The sequence below is a fragment of the Prionailurus viverrinus genome, chromosome B4 (genome assembly GCF_022837055.1).
Source record: "Prionailurus viverrinus isolate Anna chromosome B4, UM_Priviv_1.0, whole genome shotgun sequence".
In the NCBI taxonomy this organism is placed as follows: domain Eukaryota; kingdom Metazoa; phylum Chordata; class Mammalia; order Carnivora; family Felidae; genus Prionailurus; species Prionailurus viverrinus.
In genome coordinates this window covers 114,404,466-114,432,140 of record NC_062567.1, presented here as the reverse complement: position 1 = coordinate 114,432,140, position 27,675 = coordinate 114,404,466, and the positions used below count along the sequence as shown (strand labels likewise).

Below are 27,675 nucleotides of genomic sequence, written 5' to 3'. Positions count from 1 at the left end.
TACCACATTTCCTTTGCTTGGTGATTAGTTCAAGAAATGGCTGAGGTTGCATTTGGGCCAATGAGACAGAGACAAGTTTTATTGGGGGCCTTGAGAAAGCATTCTCTCCTGAGAGCCACAGCAGTCAGGCTTTCTCATCCACCTATTTGACTTAAATGAGGAGGAAGCATAGAACACCTAGGGCTGTTGACAGCCAGTCCAACCCACTGGGGAATCTGGCCTTGGGGTAACGCCAACACGGGATGACATAGCAGAGAGGGAAGGAAGGAATCTGGGTCTTCAACGTTAAGGAGCTGCTGGAAAAAGCAGTCCTGAAGCCTGTCCTTCAGGTGAATTTCCAAAGGTGATCTAATATACTTCCTTATTTTATAAGCCAATTTTCATCCGATCTTGAAATCTATAGCTGTTAGCATCTTCCCTACCTCAGCTACTATTTCTGAGGTGCTGTACTGGGGCTAAGGTACATCAATATCACATGTAGTCCTTTATTCGAAGACTTTCCATCTAGTTGGGGACATGAACGGCCAATTAATGTGCCAAGTGTGTTTCCTAGAGGAAAGTACAACAACCACAACACCTTTGGATCATCAGGGAGGCTTCCTGGAAGAGGTAACTGAACTATGTTTTGAGTGATGGCAGTCAGAGGGAGAAGGGAGGAAAAAGAAGAAATGCAAGCTGAACATCAACGTCAGAAGACATTTATGCCAAGAAACCAATTCTACGTTTGGTCAATTTCAATCATTGAACAAAGGGTGACCAAGATGGCCCTGGTCTTTGCCCTCACAGCTTATAGCTTTAGGTAGGCAGTGGCCAGAGGATTAAACAAACAATAGCACTGTGCAAGCAGCAAGATGGAAAGGTTAGGAAGTAAGTAGATGCTAGGTCATTGAGAGCATGAGAACTCATGCTAATGTATGGTAGGGGAAGCAAAACTCTACCAGCACAGAACACCTCAGATGTGGAGGATGTGTAAGCAAGCACGGATGGCTCATTGCTGGTTTCTACCAGTTGGGTGCCAGGCTCTTGATTCCTGCAGTAGCTGCAGTAGAATCACTTGGAAAACATGTGCCTTCATATTTCAGAATAACTTCCCATCAGAAAAAAATCTCTCTCAGGGGCTGGCATTGAATTTATCCTTTTACTGCTTACTGTAATAAAGACCCAGATGCTCATGCTTTGGGGGTAGGGGGGATATCTGGCAAAACCAGTTTAAATTTTAAAAGTATTGTGTTTCACGAGTTCCTTTTAGAAGAATCAGCTCTTAATACACTTTGGCTTTGATTCTACTCTTTAATGTCAGTCTTACTGCCCTAATTGGGTTGTAAATTCCCTGAAGGCAGGGCCCAGTCTAGAATCAGAATTTCAGAGATGGAGGGAATCCAACCTCTACAGATGAAGAATTCAAGAAGAAATCAAAGCCCAGATGTTAAGTCCCAGATGTGTGTTCCCTCCAGCATACCATGTTGTCTCCTGTCTCCCACAGCATTTGGTGTGTGCACCCTCAATTCAGTGGGGGTGAAATTGTGCACGATGAGGCAAAAATTGGTTCTTGAGATGCAAAAGAACTTATATATTGTGATGGTTTATGGTCTTCCAAGCTCAGCCCTATCTGACGAAATCTTACTCCTTAGGGAGAAATCTAATTTTGGGGGGTGGCCTGATAGTTTTAAAAGGCTGAGAAAAGAAACATTGGTCTAGCCCAGTGTGGAGCACAGAGCAGGCGTCTTGACATCTTACTGTGCCACTGCAAGAGCTTTCCACTTCTAGCCCCGATACCTCCTACTCTATCCACCAAAAGGACTTGTTCAAGGTGTCTTGCCAGAGTCCACGCATACAACAAATGTTTGAGTGCCTACTATGTACACTAAAACCAGATTAATTTTTTCTATAATATTCTTGTCCTGGTCCTAACTTGTTCAAAGATTCTCAGGGGCTTTTCCTGACTTTAAGAATGAGGTTCCTCCTAGTGAAGGTGACATTCAAAGCCCTGTGAAATCTGAGCCAGCCCTAGCTCCCCACGAGCCCTCTGCTCTATGAGAGCTCGTCACCTATCTTCTGAACACTTCATAATGTTCCGTCTTGGAGCCTTTCTTTCTCATCAACATCCTTCCAACCCCCAAAGGTAAACATGGCAGCCCAGCTCCCCACCCAACCATGGAACTGTTTCTTTGGGTTTACTTTTACAATTTACTCCTCCATGAGTATCATTCTTTGGCATTAACTTAAGGAATTCATATGTTCTTTCCAATTCACAGAACATTTTCCTTATCACTGCCTTCCTGGAGTGGTCTACTTAGTATGTTTTAATAAGTCACTTTCACTGTGACTATCAGTATGTTTGTGTAGCCGTTCATTAATTCATTTCTTGATCACCTGCTATGAACCAGTCACCATACTAGATCCTGGGGCACGATGAGGTCCCTGCCCTCTGTTAACTTAACATTCTAAGGGGAAAGACAGTTAAAACCACAATGCTATTAAATCTATCATGGAGGATGGGTGCATGGTGGGGGTGTGGAGGGACTAGATTTACCACATAGAGAAGTGAGGGAAAGCAGTCCAGGCAGGGGGAACAGTGATGCAAGGCCTGGAACAGCAAAAGCAAACTGTGTTTTGAGGCACAGTGTGAAAGCCAGTGTCGCTAGGGGTCTAGACTGCAGTACTTTTCAGAACTTAATTACCGTACAAATAACCTGGGGGCTGGTTAAGACACAGATCCTGATTCAGCAGGTCTGGAGGGAAGCCAAAGTTCTCATTTCTAACAGGATCCCAAATTGCTAGGGCTTACAGGACACTGGCCTGGGAGGACTAAGGCGGTTCTGGGTAGGTATCCTCTTCTCTTTCATTTTAAACAGACATTAATGCTATTTGTTTAAAGTGAATGCCTCCTAGAGGGAAAATAGGGTGCACTTCTCCTTCTTATTCCATAGGCGTAAAGATATACTTCTGTGCTAAACACACCTAGTCTTTAGTTTTGGCCTTTATATCTATGGCCTGCATCCCAAACTCCGACTGCTGAGCAAGTGCTTGGTCATTGGGGAGGCATCACCCACAGCAACCATCCATCTCCCGCACCTCCTCAAACTCCTTCACCAAGCATATGAAGGACAATGCTCCAAAGACCCCATGCTATCAGGTAGTGACAGTAATGTGCAATGTTACCCATAACCTCCCAACAAGGGGTATTTTGGTTCAATATATATGGAATACAGTAAAGCCTCATCGATTCAGGCTTTATTAACCTGAAATGGGTGATAATTTGGTTAACATTTACTTCTCAAATCATTTATTCATAAATAGGGCAAAGTTTAATAATGCAGTTGTGATTATAAGGATGATCAAACATTTAAAAAGATTTCAAGTTGGGGCACCTGGGTGGCTCAGTCGGTTGAGCATTTGACTCTTGATTTCAACTCAAGCCATGATCTCAGGGTTGTGGGATGGAGCCTGTGTCAGACTCCACACTGAGCCCGTGCTCGAGGGGTGCTTGAATCTCAGCCTGCTTGAGATTCTCTCTCTCCTCCTCCCCCCCCCCCCCCCGCCCCACTCCGGTTCATGCGCACTGGTGCACTCTCTCTAAAATAAAAAAAAAAATTAAAATAAATTAAAAAATTAAAATATTTCAAGTAAACTCATAGGGCTTTAGAAACACCGATTTATATAGTCATCCACTATTTCTTTATGTGTAATTATGTAATTTGTTCATCTCCCAAATAGCTGCAATAGATAATACCACTGATCTACTTCCAGGGCTGGAAACAACAATAATAGTGACTACAAAATTTATGGAGAGCTACAAAAATTTTGTTACACATTTGTAATGTGAACAATCAAAAACTTAAAAATGACTTTTAAAAATCACATTAATGGATTTGGTCAAAATGCATCCTTTCGAGGAAGGCCCCTGTACCCATGTATAAAATGACAAGCCTTGAAATCTGTTGTGCAGCTCTATTGTTAGAATTGAGAAGAAATTAGAAATACAGGGACACCCTCCCATAGGAGACACTAATTCATTCAAAGAGCATCTGTAAAGACAAACTATGTGGGGAAAGGACTAGCCTATTTTTTTTTTTAATTTTTTTTAACGTTTATTTTTTTTTTTTTTTTGAGACAGAGAGAGACAGAGCATGAACGGGGGAGGGTCAGAGAGAGAGGGAGACACAGAATCTGAAACAGGCTCCAGGCTCTGAGCGGTCAGCACAGAGCCCGACGCAGGGATCGAACTCACGGACCGCGAGATCATGACCTGAGCCGAAGTCGGATGCTCAACCGACGGAGCCACCCAGGCGCCCCAGGACTAGCCTATTATAGAAGGCTACACGTGCTTAGTTTGGGGCATATCACTTGGATTTCTCACCATCCCCTAATTTTCACTAAATGTAGTTTAAAAACTGAAACTTGAAAAGCAGAAATAAAATGGGATTTCCAAGCCATGTCTACCTAATTGCCAATCTGCTTTCCCCACAAAGGCATTTTGGTGATACTCCATCATATTAATCTTCAAAATATTTGTAACAAATCTCTGGGAGATGATTTAATGTTATAAGATTATGATCCAATTGATTTACCTATTTATATGTCCAGGTACACATGTTAAAAGAAAATAAATTTATCTCTTGGTTTTTTCAAGTGGATTAACAAAGCACTGAAATATATCTGACATCACCCTGGTAAATTACTATGGTATTTTAACTTTTACTACAACTGCATTGACTTATACAGTCGAAGAGTCTTCTCTTTCCTTTCAGATCTTTCATTTTTTGTAGATGACTTTTCCTTTAGCTATAACATATTCAATTAATTCGTGATGGCCTCCAAACTGGTAAATCAAATGCTCCCATCTAGAAAGAAATCAAACGTACTTTAATGTATACAAGCCAAAATTATCCCTTTGTCAATAAATGCTAATTTAAAAATACATTCTCTCAAAATTTCTTCATACTTTGTCATTGATATTTGGGCTTTTAAAAAAATAGATTACATGATAACTGGTCTACGACTTAAATACGGTTTAATGATGTTATTTAAGTATTTGATCTTAACATATTTGATCCTATTAAGTGATGTACAAAAAGTAACATCAGTATCATTTTCAATAGAGAGAGTGAGGAGTAGAATTACAGAGCCTCGTTCTTCTGTCAAACACGAAGTCCAAGGACTGCAATAGGCTGGCTAGGGTCAAGGAGCCATAGGATTAACAACTTTAAGACAGAAAAGTAAGACTCAGTTGTCACACTGGGGGCTCAATTAGCAGCAGGCTGTGGGTGAGTAACCAGGGGCAGGAAAACTTAAGCCTTTGGGGATCTGGTAGGAGCGAGAAGATGCCAGAGAGGTAATGAATCAGAACCAGGGTGACGAGCCAGAGTTGGGACATGCGTGCCCAGCACAAGCATTGGTCAGAACTCCAGCAGAAAAACTTGTGCTGGGGGGCACAAGTCCCAAGTCCAGGTCAACAGAACAAAAACCTGAAGATCTATGAAAGATGTAAGACAGATGAAAACACTGGACAATCTGGTCTCCTCTGTGCGGTTTAGGATCTGTAGGCAGACTTTCTGGTTAGAAAGGAATGATGATAAAGGAGATTGGGGGGCATCCGAGCCTACACAGAGCCTGATGCTAATAATTAGCAGAAAAGGCATTTAGTCCCAGTCTATATATTACAACGGGCATAAAAGAAACTAGTTCAGTTGGGAGAGCACTCACCTGGATGAATTGATGATAATGAGATCTCCCTGCTTACCAACTTCCAGAGATCCATGTGTGTGAGATTTTCCCAGCGCATAAGCTGCATTGATAGTGGCAGCCGCCAAGGCCTCAGGCATGGACATTCTCATGTTCACACAGGCCAGATGCATGACCATTGGCTAAGGCAAGAAAGAACAGTGTTAGAGGAAAGTAACAAAATGGCAACTTCTACCTGGACATTTCTCAATGCAGCACAACCAATAATGGAAATTAAATATATAGGAGGAACTGGCTAAACTAGTATGAGAAAAGTTATAATTCACATGTAAAGATTCTTATGCTTTGGAGAAGATCCCTTTATTAATACAGATTTCCCACCCCCACCTCTGCCACGTATGGAGTATTATTCACAACTTTTCAAGACCACTAAGCTCCCCTCTACACTCACTAAAACTTCTTTGAGCTTGTGCTAACCTCCAAGACAGGAATAAGCTATTGTCAAACCACAACGCCCAAGGCGGAATCAAAAAATTATGCAGGTAGAACTTTCTCTCCCCTCTCTATGCCTGGAGGCATTCATGTGGGGCAGAAATATCCAATTATTCTGTCGTCTACACTTTTTTTCTTGTTTCACAGGAAAATATTTTTTAGATCTTTGGAACATTTTAGCAGTTAGTGAACTAGTTTTAAATTATTTATACACTTGGTGGAAGACTGATTCTCTGCTCAGAAAGGCACATTAAAAATAATTACCATTGAAAGGCAATATGCATTAGGGTTGAAATCACTGCCCAGAGCAACGATTACCCCTTCATCTAACATCTTCCTAGCCCGAGGTTGCTTCAGTCTAAGACAAGGGGGAAAAAGAAAAAAAAAAAAGAAAAAAAAAAAGATGTCAGTCTCTGGAAGTGGAGCTTCTGCAGACTAGATGTTCAGAATGGAAGCAGACTTAAGATATCCAACCCCTTTGTGTTCTGGAAGAAGAAACAGAAACTCAAGGTTAAGTGATTAATGGTGATGTGGAAGCCTAGGACTTCTGACTTTTATCATTCTGCTTTTGAAATGACTTGGCTATGATTAACTTCTTTAATTTGGGAGTGTTCATTTTGGCAATTTGTTTAATGTTTATTTATTCACTTAGAGAGAGAGAGAGAAAGAGAGAGAGAGGGAGCACACATGCATGCAAGCAGAGGAGGGGCAAAGAGAGAGAATCCCAATCAGCCTCCACGCTGTTAGCACAGAGCCGCTATATGGGGATCGAATTCACGAACCCCTGAGATCGTGACCTGAGCTGAGATCAAGAGGCGGCACTTAAACTGAGCCACCCAGGTGCCCCTATTTTGGCAATCTTTATATACATCCAGAGATTCCTGCTAAGGAAGAAAAATACAACTTAAATTTTTGCAAATGTGACAAACTTTTTTTTGACTCCCAAATATAAACAATGAAGTTTTAAAAAATGTTATTTCTATTAACTTCAATTTCGCAATTTTTTATTCATATTTCTCTCCCTCCTTGTGCAGGGGGTGGGGGGAAGGGTCTCGAACATTTTTTGTGGCCCTTTAAAATCCTGAAGGCCCGGGGCGCCTGGGTGGAGCAGTCGGTTGAGCGTCCGACTTTTGCCAGGTCACGATCTCGCCCTCTGTGAGTTCGAGCCCCGCGTCAGCTCTGGGCTGATGGCTCAGAGCCTGGAGCCTGTTTCCGATTCTGTGTCTCCCTCTCTCACTGCCCCTCCCACGTTCATACTCTGTCTCTCTCTGTCCCCAAAATAAATAAAAACGTTGAAAAAAAAATTTTTTTTAAATAAAAAAAAAAATACTGAAGGCCCAAGAATCTAATATGTAAAATATTTGTGCTTCTTCCTAGGGTACATGTCTCCCTGACCTCCTTGGCACAATATTATTTATTCTTTAGGACATGACTCAAAAGTTATGTCAGAGATAAACCGAGCCAAACACTAGTTAAAATGCTGAAGACAAACTGTATTCAGCAGTAACGATTGCAGAAGGGAAAGGAGTCCCATGTAGACTGGACTGTTTTGATCTGTGCAGTGCTAACTCGGTGTTTTAAGAAAGAACGAGGAGGGGCGCCTGGGTGGCGCAGTCGGTTAAGCGTCCGACTTCAGCCAGGTCACCATCTCGCGGTCTGTGAGTTCGAGCCCCGCGTCAGGCTCTGGGCTGATGGCTTGGAGCCTGGAGCCTGTTTCCGATTCTGTGTCTCCCTCTCTCTCTGCCCCTCCCCCGTTCATGCTCCGTCTCTCTCTGTCCCAAAAATAAATAAACGTTGAAAAAAAAAAAAAACGAGGAGATCAGGAGGAAAAAGGGGCAGAGGGAGTTGAGTAGAGCCAGGGAAGTGAAAATTTTCTAAAAGCACAAGAGATGGGCCAGTATGATCTGCGTTTGTTCACTGGCACTGGTTTGTTCTCTGGAGGAGAAACAAACTTCACTACCTTTACAAAAAGAGGGAGGGGCGTAAGCTGGTGCAGTGTACCCGCCAGGCTGGGAACTAGGGACAGAGTTGTCTTCTTGAATGTTTGCCTTTTGAAAAGAGGGTTCTAAGGTCCTTGAGGAGACAATCCTGCTTGGGTGGTGGAAGATTTATATCTCAAAGGAGCAGAGAAAGGGGCACCTGCATGGCTCAGTCAGTTGAGCGTCCGACTTCGGCTCAAGTCATGATCTCACGGTTGGTGAGTTTGAGCCCCACGTCGGGCTCTGTACTGACAGCTCGGAGCCTGGAGCCTGCTTTGGTTTCTGTGTCTCCCTCTCTCTCTGTTCCTCCCTGCTGCTCTGTCTCCCTCTCTCTCTCTCTCTCTCTCAAAAATAAAGATTAAAAAAAAATTTTTTTAATTAAAACAAAAAAAAGGAGCAGAGAAAGAATTTACAATTGCAAGCCTTGTAAAGTTACTGCTCTAAGAGGAAGTCCAGGGGTCCAGCTGCCTGTCGCCTGGTTTTGTTGGAACAAACACTTAATTCCCCTGTCAGGTTGGGCTTTCTCAGGCAGCACTATAAGGGGCATGGGTCATCCTAGGGATGCAGTCTTGAGCTATCAGACTCTACGCTAGTGTTTACTCAGGCTCACAGTGTCGGGGGGAGGAAGACAGATAAAATCGGTTGTGCTGAGAGTCTACAGGTTTTACAGGCCAAGACTGAGGTCCTTGAAACATTCACAGTCTATGACTGACAATTTGCAGGATGACCTGAGATAATGTTCCTCAACTAGGATAATATATGAGAGGAGGTGGGTGAAGCAGAGATAAGGGTGAGGAAAGGTAGAGCTTAAAATTTCTCCACGGTTCATTCTGATGGCCTCCCCTCCCCTTCCAGAAATACTTCAGGAGGTAAAAAAAGAAAAAAGAAAAAGAAAAAGTGAGGCTGTAGAAGTCTCAAGGGAGTGCCAGAAAAACTAAGGTGAATGTATCCGGAATAAATTTAAACAGTACACACAAAGATGCATAAAATAATGATTACAGCAAGTCCTTGAGTAGCGTAAGGCAACTGTTACTCTGGAAATGAGAGTCAAGAGAATTCAGGGCAGGGGCACCGGGGTGGCTCAGTTGGTTGAGCGTCTGACCTCGGTTCAGTTCGTGATCTCATGGCTTATGAGTTCAAGCCTCACATCAAGCTCTCTGCTGTCAGCACAGAGCCCACTTCAGATCCTCTGTCCCCATCTCTCTCTGCCCCTATCCCGCTTGTGCACATTCTCTCCCCACCCCCTCCCTCTCAAAAATAAACAAACATTTGGAGAGAAAAAAAGAGAGAGAATTATGGCATCCCCCTCTCTCTCCACCCTCCTCCCCCACTTGTGCTCTCTCTCTCTCTCTCAAAATAAATAAGCATATAGAGAGGGAAAAAAAGGAGGGAGAATTCAGGGCATGACAGGGAGCCCTGCAAATTGCTCCTGTTGGAGAGATCAGAAAAATTCCAGAACAGAGAAGCCAGAGAGAAAAGTGTGGCCTTGTCTGTGATTCTTCCTGTTGTCCAAACTGCGTGACCAACCCATCTTGCGGTGACCACAGATGGCAGCCCCCTCTGGCAGCGGGACAAAGTTCTGACGTTTATTGCTGAGCTGCCCTTCATACTTCAAGTGTCAGAGTTTCGCTCCATCTTAAGAGATTCAAAGTGAGTTAAAAGTGTTCCCTGGTTGATGGAAAATTAACCAGATTAAGTACTGATTGATGACTTCGGTTGATGATTGCCGAGACTTGCTGTAAATGCCAAGATACCAAGGACGGTTACTGATTGATATTTCCTGCTCGTAATCTACATTATGTCTACTCTTTACATTAAGAGAATGGTAATAATAAGAGAAATGTATAATATTATACATATGTGTATAAATCATACTGTATTTGAGAAAAGCACTGCAATATTCCTTTCTTCTCTCTTATAAAGTTTACTCAAAGCCTGGCTTTTCAATCGCTAAGGCCGAGTGTCCCAATCCCGGCACAGTTCATATTGTGGCTGGATAATTCTTGGGCAGGACAACTTTCTGTGGTGGGAGGCTGCTCCGTGCACTGTGGGGATGTTTAGGTGCATCCCTGGCCTCTACTCACTAGATGCCAGCAGCGCCCCCTAGTCATGACAACCCAAACTGCCTCCAGACATGGTCCAATGTCCGAAACGGCAGTTATGAAGATCAACTATGGGCTAGGTGCATTCAATCCATAGAGGGCAAACAGCAAAATTCCTGGGAAGATTTCACAAAAAATACTTAGACATCTCCTCTTTCCTCCCACCTCCGGGATTTGTGAAGATTGTGGTACTTACTTGCATCCTCTTAGAAAACAGCTCCTTCAGATTCTGAATATTGCTAAATATCTCTAACATCTTATGCATGTTTTTTTTAAGTAGAAAGTCCATTACATTGTTTTCTAATGATAAAAGTGATGCATGATTTTTAATTGGAAAATCCCAAAAAGGAGGGAAAAAAAGAATGAGAAAGCTCCACTCTTCCCAATAATCCCACCACTCAAACGCCATTTGGGTCCAAGCTCTTTCCTCAGAATAATGCATCTCTGTACATGACTCCAGAATTGGCATCTCCCATGGGCTCAGTTTTCCTGATCTGCATTTTTCAGGAATTTGGAAGGACAATGAAATACTATTTAGGCATCTCGGTCTGCATCCTCACAGCTTGCACGGGCAGCTCACCTCAGCATGTAGGCGGTGGTGGGCAGGAGGACAGCGGAGCTCCTGGCCGTTGCCATGGCAGCGATGCCTTCATCGCTCACTTCTTCCAGGTGACTGATCGCCTGAGCTCCCAGCTCAGCTCCCAGCTAAGCAGAATGGGCAGAGAGAGAAAGGTTTCACCACCAACAACAATAATCAACAAAGTGCCAGAACATTGTTTTCCCTGCAAAAATAAACAGCACTCTATTATGAAAATTTCTTGGCAACTGCCTCTTGAAAACAGAAGCCCCCAAATGGGTAAAGGCTTTGTCAAGGACATTCACTTGAAAATGAGCTAGTGTGCTACTTTAAAAACTATTCTTAAATATAAGGGCTTACTGATATACTTCAGGCATTTGCTAAAAAAGAAAACTTCATGAATCTTATGGATCAGAATAGAACATTGAGTGACATTGGTAATAAAATCTGATTCTTCTAGCATCATAAAAACACCATAAAGGTATATTGGATTGCATTGACTCAGTGAAAAGAGATCAATTAAGAAAACAAACTTTAAAAATGGAATTGTATGTATAATTCGAGAATATCTACTTGAGCTTGATGTCTCTCCAGGTGAAAAGTCTGGGCTTGATTGTCAGAGGAATACCAAGAGGAGGTAATCTTATAGTAATAATGAGAACATGGCATTTAAGTGGGTTTCTTCTTGGGTTGACATACCCCACCCCCCACACATACACACATACACACTGCCCCAGTCTGAAAGGTGATATGGTAAGCACTCCAAGGCAAGGAAAGTAGACTAATTTTTGACATTACACCACGGCCCAGGGAGGCAGTGATGCCCACACCAGGGCAGGAAAGAGCCGGCCCCACATCAGTAGGAGCTCAGGTCTAATAGCCTTTTGGTTTGGGCTTCTGGAGAGTCCAATGTTCCATAGACAGAATTTGCTCCCCCGGGGGAGTTTCTTTCCAACCTTGGAATCACCTTCACTTTTCCAAACTTGATTTGTTCATCCTGGATACTGACCTCTATTGATTTAACTGGCCAGTCACTCTCTATGACCAAGAGTATCTTGTTGACCACCTAGTTCACATTCATTCAACATTCAACAAATATTTACTCTCTAAAGGCCATCTGTATGCCAGGTATTGTGCTAACCCCCAGGGATAGGGCTGTGAAAGTGTGGGTACAGTCCTCAGCGTGTTTACGGTCCAGTAGGGATCACAGAGGCAATTTGAACACAGTGGGACAAGCATAGGGAGGGACTATAACCCATTCTTGGAGAGCTCTGGGAAGGATCCCAGAGAAGTGGTAGCTAAGATGAAACATGGAGGGGAGTTAGAGTGAGCCAGAGAAGGGACACTCAGATTAGAGAAAGCATATCCAGAGGCATGGGGTATTAGGTATACTAAAACTATTTACTGTGGTTGGCTCATGGTAAAGAGGGCAGAGAAAGAGGATTATGGGAGGTGAGCGAGAGCTGGATCTGGTAAGTCTACATGTGCTGAGTTTGGGATTCATCCTGCCAGCACTGGTGAGCCTTGCAGGGGTTTTCAGCAACAGAGAGGAAAATACGATGCACTGTAGGGAATGGATTAAAGGAATGAATTGAAGTGCAGGAAGTGTGGATGCAAGGAGAAAAGCTGTTGCAGGAGCTGAGAGCTGATGGTGGTTTGAACTAGGCAGTAGGGTGAAGAGAAGTAAACCGAGAGATATTCAGGAAATAAACTGGGAGCTCTCACAGATTGGTTGAAATGTGACAGGTAAGGTGGGGAGGAGACTAAGTGATGTCCAAGTTTTTGGCTTAGGCAATACATAGGTAAATGGGGTCATCCACTGGGCAGGAAACACGGGACAAGATTTGGAAGTGATATCAAGGGATCACATTACATGTGCTATCATTGAGACACATGTGGAGTATCCACATCTGTATTTTTGCCCCAACGGCAGTTATTTATTTTGCTCCAGGGTTTAGAGGAGTGACATCTAGATTCACAACTGAGGGAATTTTGTCTGTTTTATTCACTGCTGAATTCTCAATGCCTAGGACAGTGCCTGGCACACACTCAAGTATTTGTGAAAAGCATGAATAAATGAATCTGAGCAAGACATGCAGATCAGAAAATCATCCGGTGACTACTAATGGGGCACTCCACCAACATTCACCTGGAGGCTGCCACAGAAAACCCCTGGAAGCCACATGTGAACTTAGTAGACTCTGCCAGTGTAGCTTTGTGTTCCAACCAAGCTATGTCTGAATTTGATAAACAAGATCACAAAGGTACTTCTCTTCCTACTAATACCACCATCAGGTGATAATAAAAGTAAATGGCCAGCAAAAAAGTAAATTTCTAATAGAGGTCAGCGATTCCAAGTCTCAACCCGACCAGCCCTCGCATTGTTCAAACGAGTTCTCCCATTCTCTATCTTTTCGAAAGGCTATTCCTAACTCTGAACAAACTAAGGAAGTTTTCCACCGCGCGAGTCTTGACAAAGGAAAAGCCAAAGGTCAACCACACCTCAGCAGCCTTCATAGGATGGAGTTCATCCCCATGAAAGTTAATCTGTAATCCTAGATCTTTTCCACTTTGAAGAATCCTTCTGGTGGAATTGAGATCAAAGACGCCTTTCTCACAGAACACATCTATATTGTCCACGTGTATTTCCCCACGGCTGCCAAGCTCCTTCAGCTTTGGGAGGTGGTTATTGATGATTTCATCAGCAGCTTCTGTAGCAGTCTTTCCTCTGAGGGAAGAAAATGAGGTTACATGGGAAAAACAATTTTTTTAATTGAAGAAAGGCTTTTCTGGCACTTGAAGAACCTGACAAACTGTAGGCAAATGACCCTAAGGTAGAGAAATAATTAAAGCAATAACTCAGGAGTCTTAACAATTGGGCTATAGCAGGGATATTGACAAGATTTCTGTACACACAGACCCTGGACACAGAGACTCAAATGGCTCATCCATTCTGGTTCAGCCATGTTGCCTTTGAGAATGCCAGCAAGGCTCCCTGCCTGAGAAACTAAACACTCTTTTCAAAGACACTTAGAGAGCATCCTGGATGCTTCTCTGACAACCAACTGCAGGGACCCTTACCTGGGCCCTAGCAATCACTCTGCCATTTTCTTCTTCCACGCTATTTCTAGAAGCATCAGCCTAAGGCTTCCTATCTCACCATTTGGAACCATGAGGAAAGAGGATCATGAGAGGCCCTGAAATTCTAAGATTCTGAAATAGTTATGTATTAGACAGGGCTGGGCTTCTGAAGTCAGACGGACACAGAGCTCTACTATTTGCTGGCTACACAACTTTGGACATGCAATTTAGCCGTCATTTGGCATACTCTGAGGCTCAGACTGTATGTATCTTTGGGGATCAAGATGTAGCCCTCAGAGACTCATTAGCAGATAGAGAACATTCTGTAAAACTTTAGCACTATATGGGGCACCTGGGTGGCTTAGTTGGTTAAGTGTCCGACTTTGGCTCAGGTCATCATCTCACAGTCTGTGGGTTCGAGCCCCTTATCGGGCTCTGTGCTGACAGCTCAGAGCCTGGAGCCTGATTCAGATTCTGTGTCTCCCTCTCTCTCTGCCCCTCCCCTGCTCACTCTCTGTCTCTCAAAAGTGAATAAAAAAACATTTTAAAAAATTTTAGCTCTATATTTGGAACATAAAAGTCTCTTTTCCACAAAAACCGTTTTGGTAGGAAGACAGAGGTGGACCATGAGGAGACAGGCACTTACATATACTGTTTCCAATTCTCAAGACAATCATATAGAGAGTGTGTTCTCTCACTGCTTTACCAATGTTCAAAAGAGCTAAGTGATGCCCTCAAAATCACCCAGTGGGAAAGTAGCCAAGCTGGATTCAAACCCAGGTCTGGTATGGCTCCAAAGCCTGAGACTTCTCTACCATGTTACACTGCCTTTCATCCACCTTATGTTCCATTTGGGGAAAAATAAAAAATCCATTTTCTGTAGACAGATGTCCCAAAAGTCTTAGTGCAGTTTTAAGCTTTAATAATAATCTCAGAAGTAGAAATGCTATACACATACAAAAACATCATTGGAAATATTAAGTATTTATGTTTCAACTTAATTAGCTCTGTGAATTTTAAATGATAAATTTAATGTTAATTTTTAAATTTTCTCTGATTAAACACGATAAACCAAAAATTCACATTGAACTTATTTTTCAAATACACAAAAGTGAATAAATGTAAAAATATATAAATTATTAAACTTTCAAAGAATTTCGGTAAGCTTGTGGCACTTATGTATCTACATTATCAAAACTCAAAACTGCACTAAGACTTTGCCCTGTTAATTGTTAAGTTCTGGATTTCTTTGGACCTTTTAGTTCTAGAACTGCGGGCTTTTGGGTCTAGAAATTTCAGGACAGATAAAGTCCAAAGGCAGAAAGGGACATAATTCTCTACAGTAAAGCCATATAGGAGAAACTTTTTGGATAAAGGGAAAGCTAGAAAAACACTTACAACAAGAAAACAAACATGTTTGGTGCTAAACAAGTAAACAGATGAACAAAATTAAAAACCATTCTGAGTCTTCTTGCCTTACAGATGTGATCTATCTCCTACAGAGTGTTTCTCTGAATCTCTAATGTGTGATTATGCTGTCACGGGCAACTATTTAAAGTAGTATCTGTCATTTTAAAGGATCTATACGGGGGGGGGGGGGGCACTGCTTTTTGTTAACCGAAAGAGTTTTGAACATCTCTTCCTCCTTCATCATTAAGGGACTAGCAAACTGATAGGTCCGGTGGGGATCGCCTTCCTAAAACCACCAGCATGAGATGTCTATTAGAATCAGAACACCTCTCTAATGGCTTCTACCGGACTCTTCTGCAAGAGCTAAAGCGTGGATTCACCTCCACTCCCAGGAGAATGTATCCCCACTTAGGCACCACCTGCCCCCTTCCTTCTGTGTTGTCAATGCCCCAAATCAAAGCTGGGTGCCCCAGGTTGAGGTTACTTTGGCACTGAGTGAGCCCCGCAGTAAGTGGCCGAGATGCCGATGGGCCCCTGGCGCCGAGCGCGCTCAATCACACGCAGCATCTTGAGCTCCGTCTCCAGGTTGAGGCCGTATCCGCTCTTGCACTCCACCAGTGTGGTCCCCGCCCTCATCATGCACTGCAACCGCTGCTGAAAGGAGCAGAATAACTCCTCCTCCGAGGCTTGGCGCGTGTGCTCCACAGTGAAGTTGATGCCTCCTCCCGCCTGGTGAATTTCCATGTACGTGGCTCCTGCCAACTGAACACAGGGCACACCCTTAGGCCGGGCACAGGCACGAGGTTGCAGGCAGATCCACAGAGCCTACCTCCAGGGGTGATATTCAAAATGATTTAACAACTGATATGTCAGGGACACCAGCAGATGGGAAAGGATGCTGGGACACATAGCCGTGGAAGCCCCTACTCTGCCAGGGTGATGGGGGGGCCGAAGGAACATGGGTACCTCAGGAAGGACTGGGGTGGCAGAAATGGGAGATGTGGTGGGGAGCACTTCCAATCTCAGGCAGCAGCAACAATTTACCAACCAGCCCACGAGTATTTCAGTATTTTAATAACCCAGTTGGCCCCAATGTGTGCCAGCTAAGACTCTGTCTATCCGTAGCACCTATGGATGAGAAAACAAAGCTTAGACAATTTGGGAACCCCACTGCAGCTATTCCAAACATCTACTAAAGAGACCCAGGGGGGTTTCCACCTCTCAGTATCTGGCCACTAGAGTTCGGGGCCTGACCTCTGTGACTCAAGCAGAGAAGCTCTTCCTGGGACCCCACGGGGCTCCAGTTACTCTAGGCAGCAAGAAGTGTGGTGCAAACAAAGTATGCCAACCTGGGATCCCCCTGTCAGAGTTTTTCGTCTGGGTTCTGCCATGGCGAGCTGGTGAACTCACTCAACAGCCATCCCTTTTCTGGGCCTCACGTTCCCCATCTATGTAATGAGATGTTTGGATTGCAAATCTCTAGGATTGTTTTTTTGGCTCTGAAATTCTGTGATTTAATAAAGAAGTCTTAAAAACAGCTCTAGTGTGTGGGGCGCCTGGGTGGCTCAGTCGGTTAGGCGTCCAACTTCGGCTCAGGTCATGATCTCACGGTTTGTGAGTTCAATCCCTGCATCAGGCTCACTGCTGTCAGCCCAGAGCCTGCTTTGGATCCTCTGTCCCCCTCTCTCTCTGCTCCTTCCCTGCTGGTTCTGTCTGTCTGTCTGTCTCTCTCTCTCTCTCTCTCTCTCAAAAGCAAAACTGAAACAAAACAAAAACAGCTCTTATGTGTTGAAGAAGGTACACAATATCTGAAGAAATTTCTTAGCTGTTAGGATGTACGCTTAAAAACCAATGTGAAGAAAAGAGATGGAAGAACCTTAAATGCATACTGTTAAGTGAAAGAAGCCAGTCTGAAAAGGCTACATACTGTATGATTCCAACTATATGATATTCTGGAAAAGGCAACACTAAGGAAACAGTAAAAAGATCAGTGACTATTGGCTCTCAGGGGTTGGCGGGGAAAGGGATGAATAGGCAGAGCACAGAGAAACTTTAGGGCAGTGAAACCCCTCTGTATGATACTATAAGGGTGGTTACGTGTCATTACACATTTGTCCAAACTCATAGAACATGCAGCACCATGAGAGAACACTAGTAACTATGGACTCTGCATAATAATGATGCGTCAGTGTAGGCTCATCAATTGTAACAAAGGTACCACTCTGGTGGGGGATGTTGATAATGGGGCAGGCTGTGCATGTATGGGGTCAGGATGTATATGGGAAATCTTTGTACCTCCCACTCAATTTTGCCATGAACCTAAAACTTCTCTAAAAAATAAAATCTATTAGAAAGAAACAATGTGGGGGCGCCTGGGTGGCGCAGTCGGTTAAGCGTCCGACTTCAGCCAGGTCACGATCTCGCGGTCCGGGAGTTCGAGCCCCGCGTCGGGCTCTGGGCTGATGGCTCAGAGCCTGGAGCCTGTTTCCGATTCTGTGTCTCCCTCTCTCTCTGCCCCTCCCCCGTTCATGCTCTGTCTCTCTCTGTCCCAAAAATAAATAAACGTTGGAAAAAAAAAAAAAATTAAAAAAAAAAAAAAGAAAGAAACAATGTGAAAATGGCTCCAACCAGGGATTTGAGGGCTGACCATGGCTAATTAATGAGTTGTGACACAGACTACACCTTATATTTCTTAATAAGTCTCATTTTTCAGGGAAAAAAATACAAGACTTATTTTATTTTTTATGATTAGCAATATATTTTTCCAAGTTGGAACCAATGAATGGTGAATTTCAAACTGTTTCCTGGAGCCCCTCCAAAGGCTAGTAGGGGTGGAGAGGTGAAATGGGGGAAGGGAAAGAGAGGAGAAACTAGTAGAAAAAGGCAGCCCAGCTCTGTTTTAAAAGGAGGAGTCTAAAACAAACAAACAAAAAACATACATACATACATACATAAGGACTCTACAGCTAAAATTTTTTGAGAACTATCATACCTAAAGATTGCTGGCCCTATGCATAGTATAAAGATTTGGACAGTTGTAAGTCAGTTTTGTTGTAATTTATTTTCATAGTCCAGGTCAGTAAAAAATATCCATTAAAAAGAAATGTAGACATATGTTGTTGCAAAGCTTGATAGCCTATCCACTCTTTAGAAAAAGACGTGTCTGTATTGTGCCTTATTTTGATTTATCATCATTTATTGCAGTTACCTTCATTGCAAACTCGTGAACTCTTTCACCAGCCCAGACTGGATGTGTGTGTGCATCCACCAAACCTGTAACCAATAAATCAAATCATTTTTAAATCTGAGAAATAGAAAGCCCTTAGATAGTAGGCAGACTATCTCGAACCACTCTTGGGAAAGCAGGTGATGGTCAGCCATCTTGGAGGATGATGGAGGAAGAAGAATTTGTATGGTTTCCTCCACCAAGAGGAAGGAAGCCTCTCTGCATGGCCGGTCTAGAAGCCTCTAATGGAGGAGGGTGACTCACATGACGAGTATATCCAATAAAGAAATACAGCTTCTTCTGCCCACTAAGCCCATGCTCACTAAGCATCCTGTTTTAAAACAGGATGTCATAGCTATTAGTTCAGCAAAAGCAAGGACTGTATCACCAAGGAATAACGTGGGTGTGAAAACAGAATACAATCCCTCCCAACTTTGAGAAGGAAAAATCTGAAATCAGAAATATGAATCTTTCTTCAAAAAAAGAAATGTAGGGGCACTTGGGTGGCTCAGTCAGTTGAGCGTCCGACTTCGGCTCAGGTCATGATCTCATGGTCTGTGAGTTCGAGCCCTGCCTCAGGCTCTGTGCTGACGGCTCAGAGCCTGGAGCCTGCTTCAGATTCTGTGTCCCCCTCTCTCTCCGCCCCAACCCTGCTTGTTCTCTGTCTCTCTCTGTCTTTCAAAAATGAATAAACATAAAAAAAATTAAAAAAAAAAAAAAAGAAATGTAGCTTAACTGAAGAGAAACTATAAAGCAATCATTTGGATTGTTTGCTTACCCAGGTCTAACTCAGTAAAATGTGTCTTTCCAGAATATTTTAAATACCTTGTGGATTAAAAGTCTCATTAATAAATAGTTCTGATTGGACTAAAATCAAGAATCTCTATTCAGATTGCTTTCTACTATTTTCTGCTTGTTTTCATAAGGTTTCACTCTGACTTTAGTTCCTGACTCCCAAGAGCCAGAAGGTAGAAGTTCTATCAGATATACATAGTATACATTTTTAAAATGCAAATTTTAGCCTCTATGTTTTGTATAGAACTCAAAATTTGTGAAACTTGCTTCAGATGATTTCATGAAGCCATAGAACATTATGTAGGAGATGATGGTTAACAAACTGATTTTGTTGTCAATCATTAAAGATTTAAACTTCAGTGAAATCTCTAAGGATCCCCCCCACACACACACACACACACACTTTTCTGCCTAGAGATGTGTTGTTTCACACTGTCTGTAAATTTAGAGTATATTCTGGTATTAGAAACAGCAGTTTGCCCTATCTGCCTCCCATATGAAATAGACTAGTAAAGTTCTTCCAACAGCCTTTGAACCTAAACACACCACAGCTGGTTTCTCTCTAGCATGTGAGTGGGAAGAAGTGAAGTGAATGAATAAGTTTGATTCCCAGCTTGCCCTTTACCTGTCCAGCAATCTTGGGTAAGATATTTCATCCCTAAACTGGAGCTTTCTAATGTGTAACATATAGATAATGATACTTTACAGGGCAGTCATAAGGACTCAAGATGAAAACATGTTTGTAAAGCAGCTTAGACATTCAATAGTAGAAATTCAATGCACAGTAGCTATTATATTTTAGTATTATTTTGAGACCCTATTTAAAACAAGCTGCTACTCTTCTTTATGTTACTAAAACCGGATGCAGGGCTTTACTGAAAAAGGGGTTAATACCTGGCAAGATGCATTTCCCAGAACAGTCAATTCTTTCTTCAAACGTTTCTTCAGAAAACAGTGTTTGGATAGCATCAGCCCGACCAATGGCTTTTATAAACCCATCCCTGAATAAAAATCAAGAAATAATTACTAAAGTTTGGGGAAATACTGTGGAAAAGCTGACTAATGATTTAAAATATGTTGCCCATGTCTTTTGGTATCAGTCAACATTCATTGTATTTCCTACTTGCATCTGTGTCTTTGAAAAAAAAAAAAAAAAGACTCTAGCCACATGCAAGGCAAAAAGCCAAATCATGTGTACAGAGATTGCCAGTTGTTTGCTAAGATCAGTGTTCCCTTTCCCCCACCGTGCTAGATTCCTAAATTTTAGCTGAACACATGACCACCCAGAATGAAGACTACATTTATGGGTTTCTCATCAGCTGGGTGTGGCCCATGTGACTAAATTGTAACCAAAACGATTTTTTTTCTCATCCTATTTCCTACTGTCTGGAAGGTGGACACCATAAGGAGAGGCGTAGCAGCCATCTTGGGTGATGAAGTGAGTGAGAAAGAGGGTTGTGCACAGGAGAGCAAGATACTAGGGCCTCTGGCTTCTATAGAGTACGGCCATCAATTAGCTCTGGATTCCTACCTCTGTGCGGTTCTGTTATGCTTTTAACTAATTTTTAGCACTAACACTGGGAATGTTTTGGGTTTTTTTTTTTATCACTTTGTTAATTAAAAAATAAAACACACAGTCCCTAAAAGCTGGACTCTTACACAACCCTAAGCAGCCTCAGATAAGGGCCGAGCCCATCTTGCACAATAGCGATGCCGGGGCGCTCTCCAATTCAAACAGGCATCCAAACTCCATTCCCACTGCAGGCTCACCCTCCCAAACTTTGGCTGTTCTTTTACTCACGTCATTGCAGGAAGCACAGAAGCTTAGTGAAAACTGAAAATGTCCTCTTTTTTTGGTAGCTGAATCTTAACTTCCTATCACCCCAAACCATCACTATCTGAACGTCTTCCGTGGTGCTCAAGCTTTAGTGTACAAAGGGGGTTGGGCTGGAGAGTGTTTTGTAAAAACTTAAAGTCCCAGAACTCCACCGCAGAGATGCAGATTCCAAAGATCTGGATATAGGGGGCAGGGAGGGCGTGGGGTTCAGCTTGAGAGCGTTTTTTCACCAAACGGCAACCGGAAGCTGTCACACAAGGTAGGTAGCAACAGGTGCCTAAAAGACAGGCCTGCAATGGCTCTCTGGATGCCGGAAAGCTTTTTTTTCCCCGGTTGCCTCCAGAGCGCACAAGTTAGGGAAAGGGGGCCAAGCCGGTCCCCCCAGCGCGCGGCCACTTACGTGCCCACCACCAGGCTGGCGCCCTCCAGCACGGCCAGGCTGTGCAGCGCGTCCCGCGCCAGGAAGCGCTCGCCGCGGGCGCACACCATCACCACTTGCTGCGCGTTCTCCAGCAGGAGGCGGTGGCCGCCCGCCATGTCGCCACGCGCCGCGGGTCTCCGGGTGGCCGCGGAGCTCGAGCGGCGGCAGGCTAGCCGGCGGAGGAGGGTGCGGGTGGGCGGGCCGCGCCCGGGGCAGGGAGGGTGGAGCCGGGGCGGGCGCTCGAAGCCACCGCCTTCCCAATCCGCTGGGAACGCGCGCCTTCCCTCCACCCCCCGACCGTCGCAGCTGCAGTGCCTGTGCCAACAACCCGAATGAGGATTAGTAATAAATGTTATCATGGAATCTCTTGTGTGTTTTTGGTCGCCCTCTTATTTTCCGAGTAAATGTGGAGACTGTTGTCCCTACTCTCCAGATTAGGAAACTGAAGCTGGGTCACCGGGAGAGAGAAGGGTGGGCTTCGTCGATCACGTGGCCAGGCGAGTCGCCAAGGGAGTCACCGAGGGGCAAGGGCGCCCAGATGGGGCCGAATGGGGGAAAACCTCTGCTCAGGGGCAGGTGCGGGAACCAGGCACAGAGAGCCGGAGGCGCAGTGTCGGGGAACCTCTGCCCAGCCGACTGGGACGCGACCGGCCGCGGGCAGAAGGAACCTGAGGATGGGGAGGAGGGGGCTGCGGTGGGAGAGTTGCTCCTGGGTCCGCGCGGCCGAAAAGCCGGGTGGCGGGTGCCACGCACAATTTTCGGTTGGCCAGCTCCGCTCCAGATTCCCCTACCAGAAGGTCCCCGAGATGAAGGGGGATCCAGGCGAGGGAGGATAGAGCCGAGCCTAGAGAATCGATTGGCGTTTCTGTCCTTCGTCCCGTTACCAACGCCTTCCTGAAGGATAGGTTGGACCGGCTCCTGGATCCGAACTCTTGGAGGTAAAAATGGTTTCAGCTCAGTGCCCCCCTCACCTCCCATCCTCACACCCAGCTGTGACTGGTGGGCCTACCCTCAATTTGCCCCCAAGGTTGGAGACAGAATCAAGTTTGTTTACGGAAGATGGTCTGTAATTCTCAACGACATCTCTTCTTCTTGCCTGTCAACTGCTGTGAAAACACTGGCAGGCACTGGGTTTTGTTTTAAGCTTCTTAATCATTTTATTTTGTTTAGACGCTTTTATTAGAAGCTCTGTGTTAGATTGTGGAACTTACAAAGACGGGAAAGGCACTTTCCCTGCCCAGCAAAGACTATAATCAAAAGGAAGGCATTTGATAAACACGAATAACAGACCATAAACGCAGGCTGAGACCTGTAAGACCATAAAATGTAAAAGAAAGTCAATTTAGTGTTACTTAAAAGCCATTTAAAAACAAAGAAGAGAAAGCAAAAAATCCTTTAGATGAACAAATAAGTAAGAATATACTTTAGCTCTCATATTTTGGCCATTCAAGAGAGAAACCAATTGGTAGGAAAGAGAGGAATTCAATAGAGAATGTGAATAAAAGAGACCCTAAGGGGGGGGGGACCCATATATTCCTCACAGCTCAGACACATAATCACAAACAGATGTGTGTGTCTATACACAGTTTTTTTTTTAATTTTTTTAATGTTTATTTTTGAGAAAGAGACAGAGCATGAGCAGGAGAGGGGCAGAGAGAGGGAGACACAGAATTCAAAGCAGGCTCCAGGCTCTGAGCTGTCAGCACAGAGCCCTCTGTGAGACTAGAACCCACCAACCTCAAGATCATGCTTGAGCGGAAGTCTGATGCTTAACCGATTGAGCCACCCATGCTCCCCTATAGTTTTAAAGAGAAATGTATAATAGACAATACAAGAGAAATAGAAATAGTGAAAAGCAAACATAAAGTCATAATTCATAGAAAAATATTAAAATTTTATATTATAAAATTTTTGCTAAAGATTTGAATCTGTTACATTTTGCAATTACAGGCCTATTTGCAGACTTATGAAGTTGTAGACGTAAAGGAGAGGGTAAAATTATAGGAATATAGAAGGCTTTGGGGTTCAATAAACTTGTCTTAATCCTACTCTGTTACTTATGAGTTGTTTGACCTTGGGAAATGTACTTAACTTTCCTAAACCTCAGTTTTTTCATCCATTTTCTCATGCCTTTTTCTATTTTATGGATTTGTTTGAGCTTTATATAAGATGAAATGTAAAACACTTTGCCCAGTGCCTAGCTCAAATTATAGGTGTACTTGTTATTATACTACTATTCATTTTAATCCTGTTACTTGTCTTACGAGTCAATTAAGTTAAAGATTTCAGCCACTGGATCCCCTGCTGGGTTCACAGAATGTGCTATGAACTTAAAGCTTACAAGTTTGGGGGGAAGTCTAAAAGAAATAGTCATTCTTTTCATGGGGGTTTTTATTTGTGAGTGAACTGAGTGCATCAATTATAGTCCAGATATACAACATTGCCTGAAAAGCCCCTGCAGACAAGCAAGGAGGATAAGAGAGAACTTCTCTCCTCCTCGGTCATTGTTAAATACTTAATTATAGATAATGTCCTTCGCAATAACCCACATCCCTATAGCGCTTCTTAGTTTACACAGTATTTTTCACATCATCTTACTCACATTGGCTGACTTCTACTCCTGTACTCTTTCTTCCTCTTGACCCCCCAGTTATTTTTTTTCAGTTTGCAAAAGGGGCAGTCAGAAATGTCAATAGAAAAGCCCACACAAAATACGCCAGCAAGGCCTTAAAGGTCAAGCTGAAGGTAATTTCCTCATCACTGTGCTCTGCTTCTGACCTAATCAAGAGAGGCAGATCATTAAGCAGGCCAAGGACCTAGTGGTTCCTGGCTCTCAGGTAAACAAAAAATTGCTAGTTCTGGTCTCTCCACACCACCCAAGGACACAGTTCACAGCCCTTTCTCCTAGTATTTGTCCAAGTGGGTGGGAAGGAGGTGGGAAAAAAAAAAAACAAACCAAAAAACTGAAAGCCATTGAGTATGAATGTGTCTAAATCTTTGCATATGGGAGATAAACAAAGCTTTTTATCTCCTACTGAGAGACTCTGGAAATCCATTTTCACCGAGTTATAAAGAGAGTTGAGAAAATCAAACACAAATTGCACTGAATAGTATCTGGGAGATACTGTTATTGTCCATTTTAGGAGTTGGTCTCAGACTTTAGGATTAGGCATTATAAAACCCCATTCTTCTTTTTCCACTTCCATAAAGCTTGGAGTGTTCAGAATGCACACAAAGGTGGGTCAGGTTCCCCAAATCTACACTGATGTTGCTGGGAGAGTCCTCTCAAATGAACCAGTTTCAGGAATTTTAGTTCAGGGTTTCTTACGAAAATTGGTTATCAGGTATCTCTCCTATTCTTGTCAAATGCTGGCAGTTATTCACGAGGCAGAACAGACTAGAAAGAGGAAAGATCTGGATATCCACCTTGAAGAAATGATAGGCAATTATTTCCCTATCAGCACACCATAAGTAGGCACGCTGCATACCTTACCTGTGCTTGAAAACTGCAACGAGCCTGTAAGAAAAGTCTTCGCATCCACACCTGATGTAAGAAGAACCTTATGGAAGGTGCATTGAGTTTAATAGGATAGACCTAAGAAGAAAGCGCTGATAAGAGGCAGAAGCAGGATTTAAACCTACCTGCCATCAAGGTTAGGGTCTTCCCACGGTGTCATCCATGTTGCCCCTGTGATGATCCACATCAAAAAATTTGACTCAGTGGCCACATATAATTGCGTAATGTTAGAGGAAGGCTAGCATTGATTTAATCAGCCAGGATCGGCGTTCACTTGGAAGAACAGTATATTTTACACCCATGTCCCCTTAGACATCTAACATATCTCACACATAACATGTTCCTAACTGAAATGTTGATCTTCCCAATTTATCTTCCCCCCACAGCCTCTCTGTCTCCATTCATGGAAACTATCCTTTTTCTCTTGGGCTCTTTATCTCATACCCCACATCCAAACCATCAGCCAGTCCTATAGGCTCTATTTTCCAAACGTATCTAGAATCAGACCACCTCTCACCGCTTCCACTACTGTCCCCCTTATCTCGTGCCTCCCAATGACTGTAGCCTCCCAACAGGTGTCCTTATTCCACCCCCATCCCCTTGTACAGTCTCTTCCCAGGTCAGCCACCAGAGTGGTTCATTACAGATTCTCATTTCACTGAAGAAATGACCCACAGGGCCCTTGCTATCTCTCTGACTTCATCTATCACTCTCTGCTCTGTTCACTATGCTTAAGTCCCATTAATCTCCTTGCCATTCCTCAAACACACCGGGTATCCTTCCTCTTTGGAATGCTTTCTCCAAGTACTGCTATGGTACTTACTGTGCATCTGATGCTGTCCAAAGTGAGGGACACATGTTAACTCACCTAACTATCTCATGAAGTAGGTGTTATTCTTATCAGTCCTTTTGAAAGATAGGGAAATTGAGGAGCGCCTGGGTGGCTCAGTCAATTGAGCATCTGACTCTTCATTTCAGCTCAGATCATGATCCCAGGGCTGCAGGATCAAGCCCTGTGTCAGGCTCCACACTGACAGCTCGGAGCCTGCTTGGGATTCTTTCTCTCTCCCTCTGTTCCTCTCCCCTGCTCATGCTCTCTCTCCCTAAAGTGAAAGAAAGAAACAAAGAAACAAAGAAAGAAAGAAAGAGAGAAAGAAAGAGAAAGAAATGAAAGATGGGGAAATTGAAGTGTGAGAATTAAGGAGCACAATGAAAGTCCATGCTCTCACTATGCTTAATCACTAGCTTATGCCACCTCTAAAAATGATGGCTTGAAATCACACACCACCATTTTTTAATGTTTATTTTTGAAGGAGAGAGACAGTGCATGAGCGGGGGAGGGGCAGAGAGACAGACAGACACAAAATCCGAAGCAGGCTCCAGGCTCTGAGCTGCCAGCACAGAGCCCAACGTGGGGCTCAAACTCATGAACCGTGAGATCATGACCTGAGCTGAAGTTGGACACTTAACTGATTGAGCCATGCAGGTGACCCCCAACACACACACACACACACACACACACACACACACACACATACCACCATTTTGAAGCCTTAGTTTTTTCTGAGTTCTTCATCTTTTTCGTCTGTCGGAAGTTGGATTTGAACAAATACTTTAGATGTGAACTTGCAGGTATTTGCTATGCAGTCCAATGACATTTTCCCTCGATTTCAGTACAGAGCTTTTGTTTAGTCATCGTGCTATTTTTATTTTTCACAACAAAGACATTCATGGCTTTGGCTTCCTTTTCCTGGTTGACACATCATATTGGTTTAGTTCAGAGAACTTTATAATCCCTTCTAGGAATAGCCGGTTCTCTTCTTCTCTCTTATGTTCTTTACCAACCCTTCATTGATCAGTAGGGAGATTAATATGTACAGGAGTACAGAGGTATAACAGCTTTTAGAGACTACTGATTCCATTCAATGTTCTATGAGTTACTAGAAAGATGGAATCAGAGCAGATACCTACTATTGGTTGGCTTAGATGACTGGGAACTTCTGGTTTTTCTGAGTGAGAAAGTGCCAGAACCCATGGATAAAGATTTTTATTGCAGGTAGACTTGGGAGAAGTGAATGAAAGTGGGGATGGATAGAGGAGTGAATGTAGATAGATAGAAGAATTAAAAGATTTAAAGTATGTCAAGAGAGAAGTGAACAGAACCAAATCTTAGGGATTTGGAGGAGTGCTGAGTATACAAATATAAGAAAATCCCCTACAAATCTTAACTATTGGCCATCCAATAGTAAATCAGTTTTTTTATGGGCCCATGAAATTTCCACAATCAGAATGAATCCACTGCCTGTGAAAAATATCTTCAGGGATGCCTGGCTGCCTCAGTTGGTTAAGTGTCTGACTTCAGCTCAGGCCATGATCTCACAGTTTGTGAGTTTTAGCCCTGCATGGGACTCTTTACTGCCAATGCAGAACCTCTTTGGATCCTGTCTCCCTCTCTCTCTGCCCTTCCCTCACTTGTGCACTCTCTCTCTCTCTCTCATACAAATAAACAAACATTTAAAAAAATCTTCAGTAATCTGAAAAGTATAATATCAA

At 43.4% G+C, this 27,675-nt stretch overlaps 2 protein-coding genes across 2 annotated transcripts in view; one reads left to right on the top strand and one right to left on the bottom strand.

Moving 5' to 3' along the window:
• Nucleotides 1-4,596: 4,596 nt before the first annotated feature.
• Nucleotides 4,597-21,777, bottom strand: AMDHD1 (amidohydrolase domain containing 1). Its single transcript, XM_047868651.1, has 9 exons — nt 21,585-21,777; nt 20,242-20,348; nt 18,535-18,599; nt 15,811-16,088; nt 13,338-13,563; nt 10,839-10,963; nt 6,442-6,535; nt 5,707-5,867; nt 4,597-4,844 (listed from the first exon to the last, which is right to left on the bottom strand). Exons 1-9 carry the CDS (start codon nt 21,719-21,721, stop codon nt 4,757-4,759), a joined length of 1,281 nt encoding a protein of 426 aa, XP_047724607.1. The 5' UTR covers nt 21,722-21,777; the 3' UTR covers nt 4,597-4,756.
• A 604-nt stretch (nt 21,778-22,381) lies between these two features.
• Nucleotides 22,382-27,675, top strand: part of CCDC38 (coiled-coil domain containing 38) — a 55,687-nt gene continuing 50,393 nt past the window's right edge. Inside the window, exon 1 of the mRNA XM_047868377.1 lies at nt 22,382-22,543. The gene's annotated coding sequence lies outside the window, so the exon portion shown is untranslated. The remainder of the gene's footprint in view (nt 22,544-27,675) is intronic.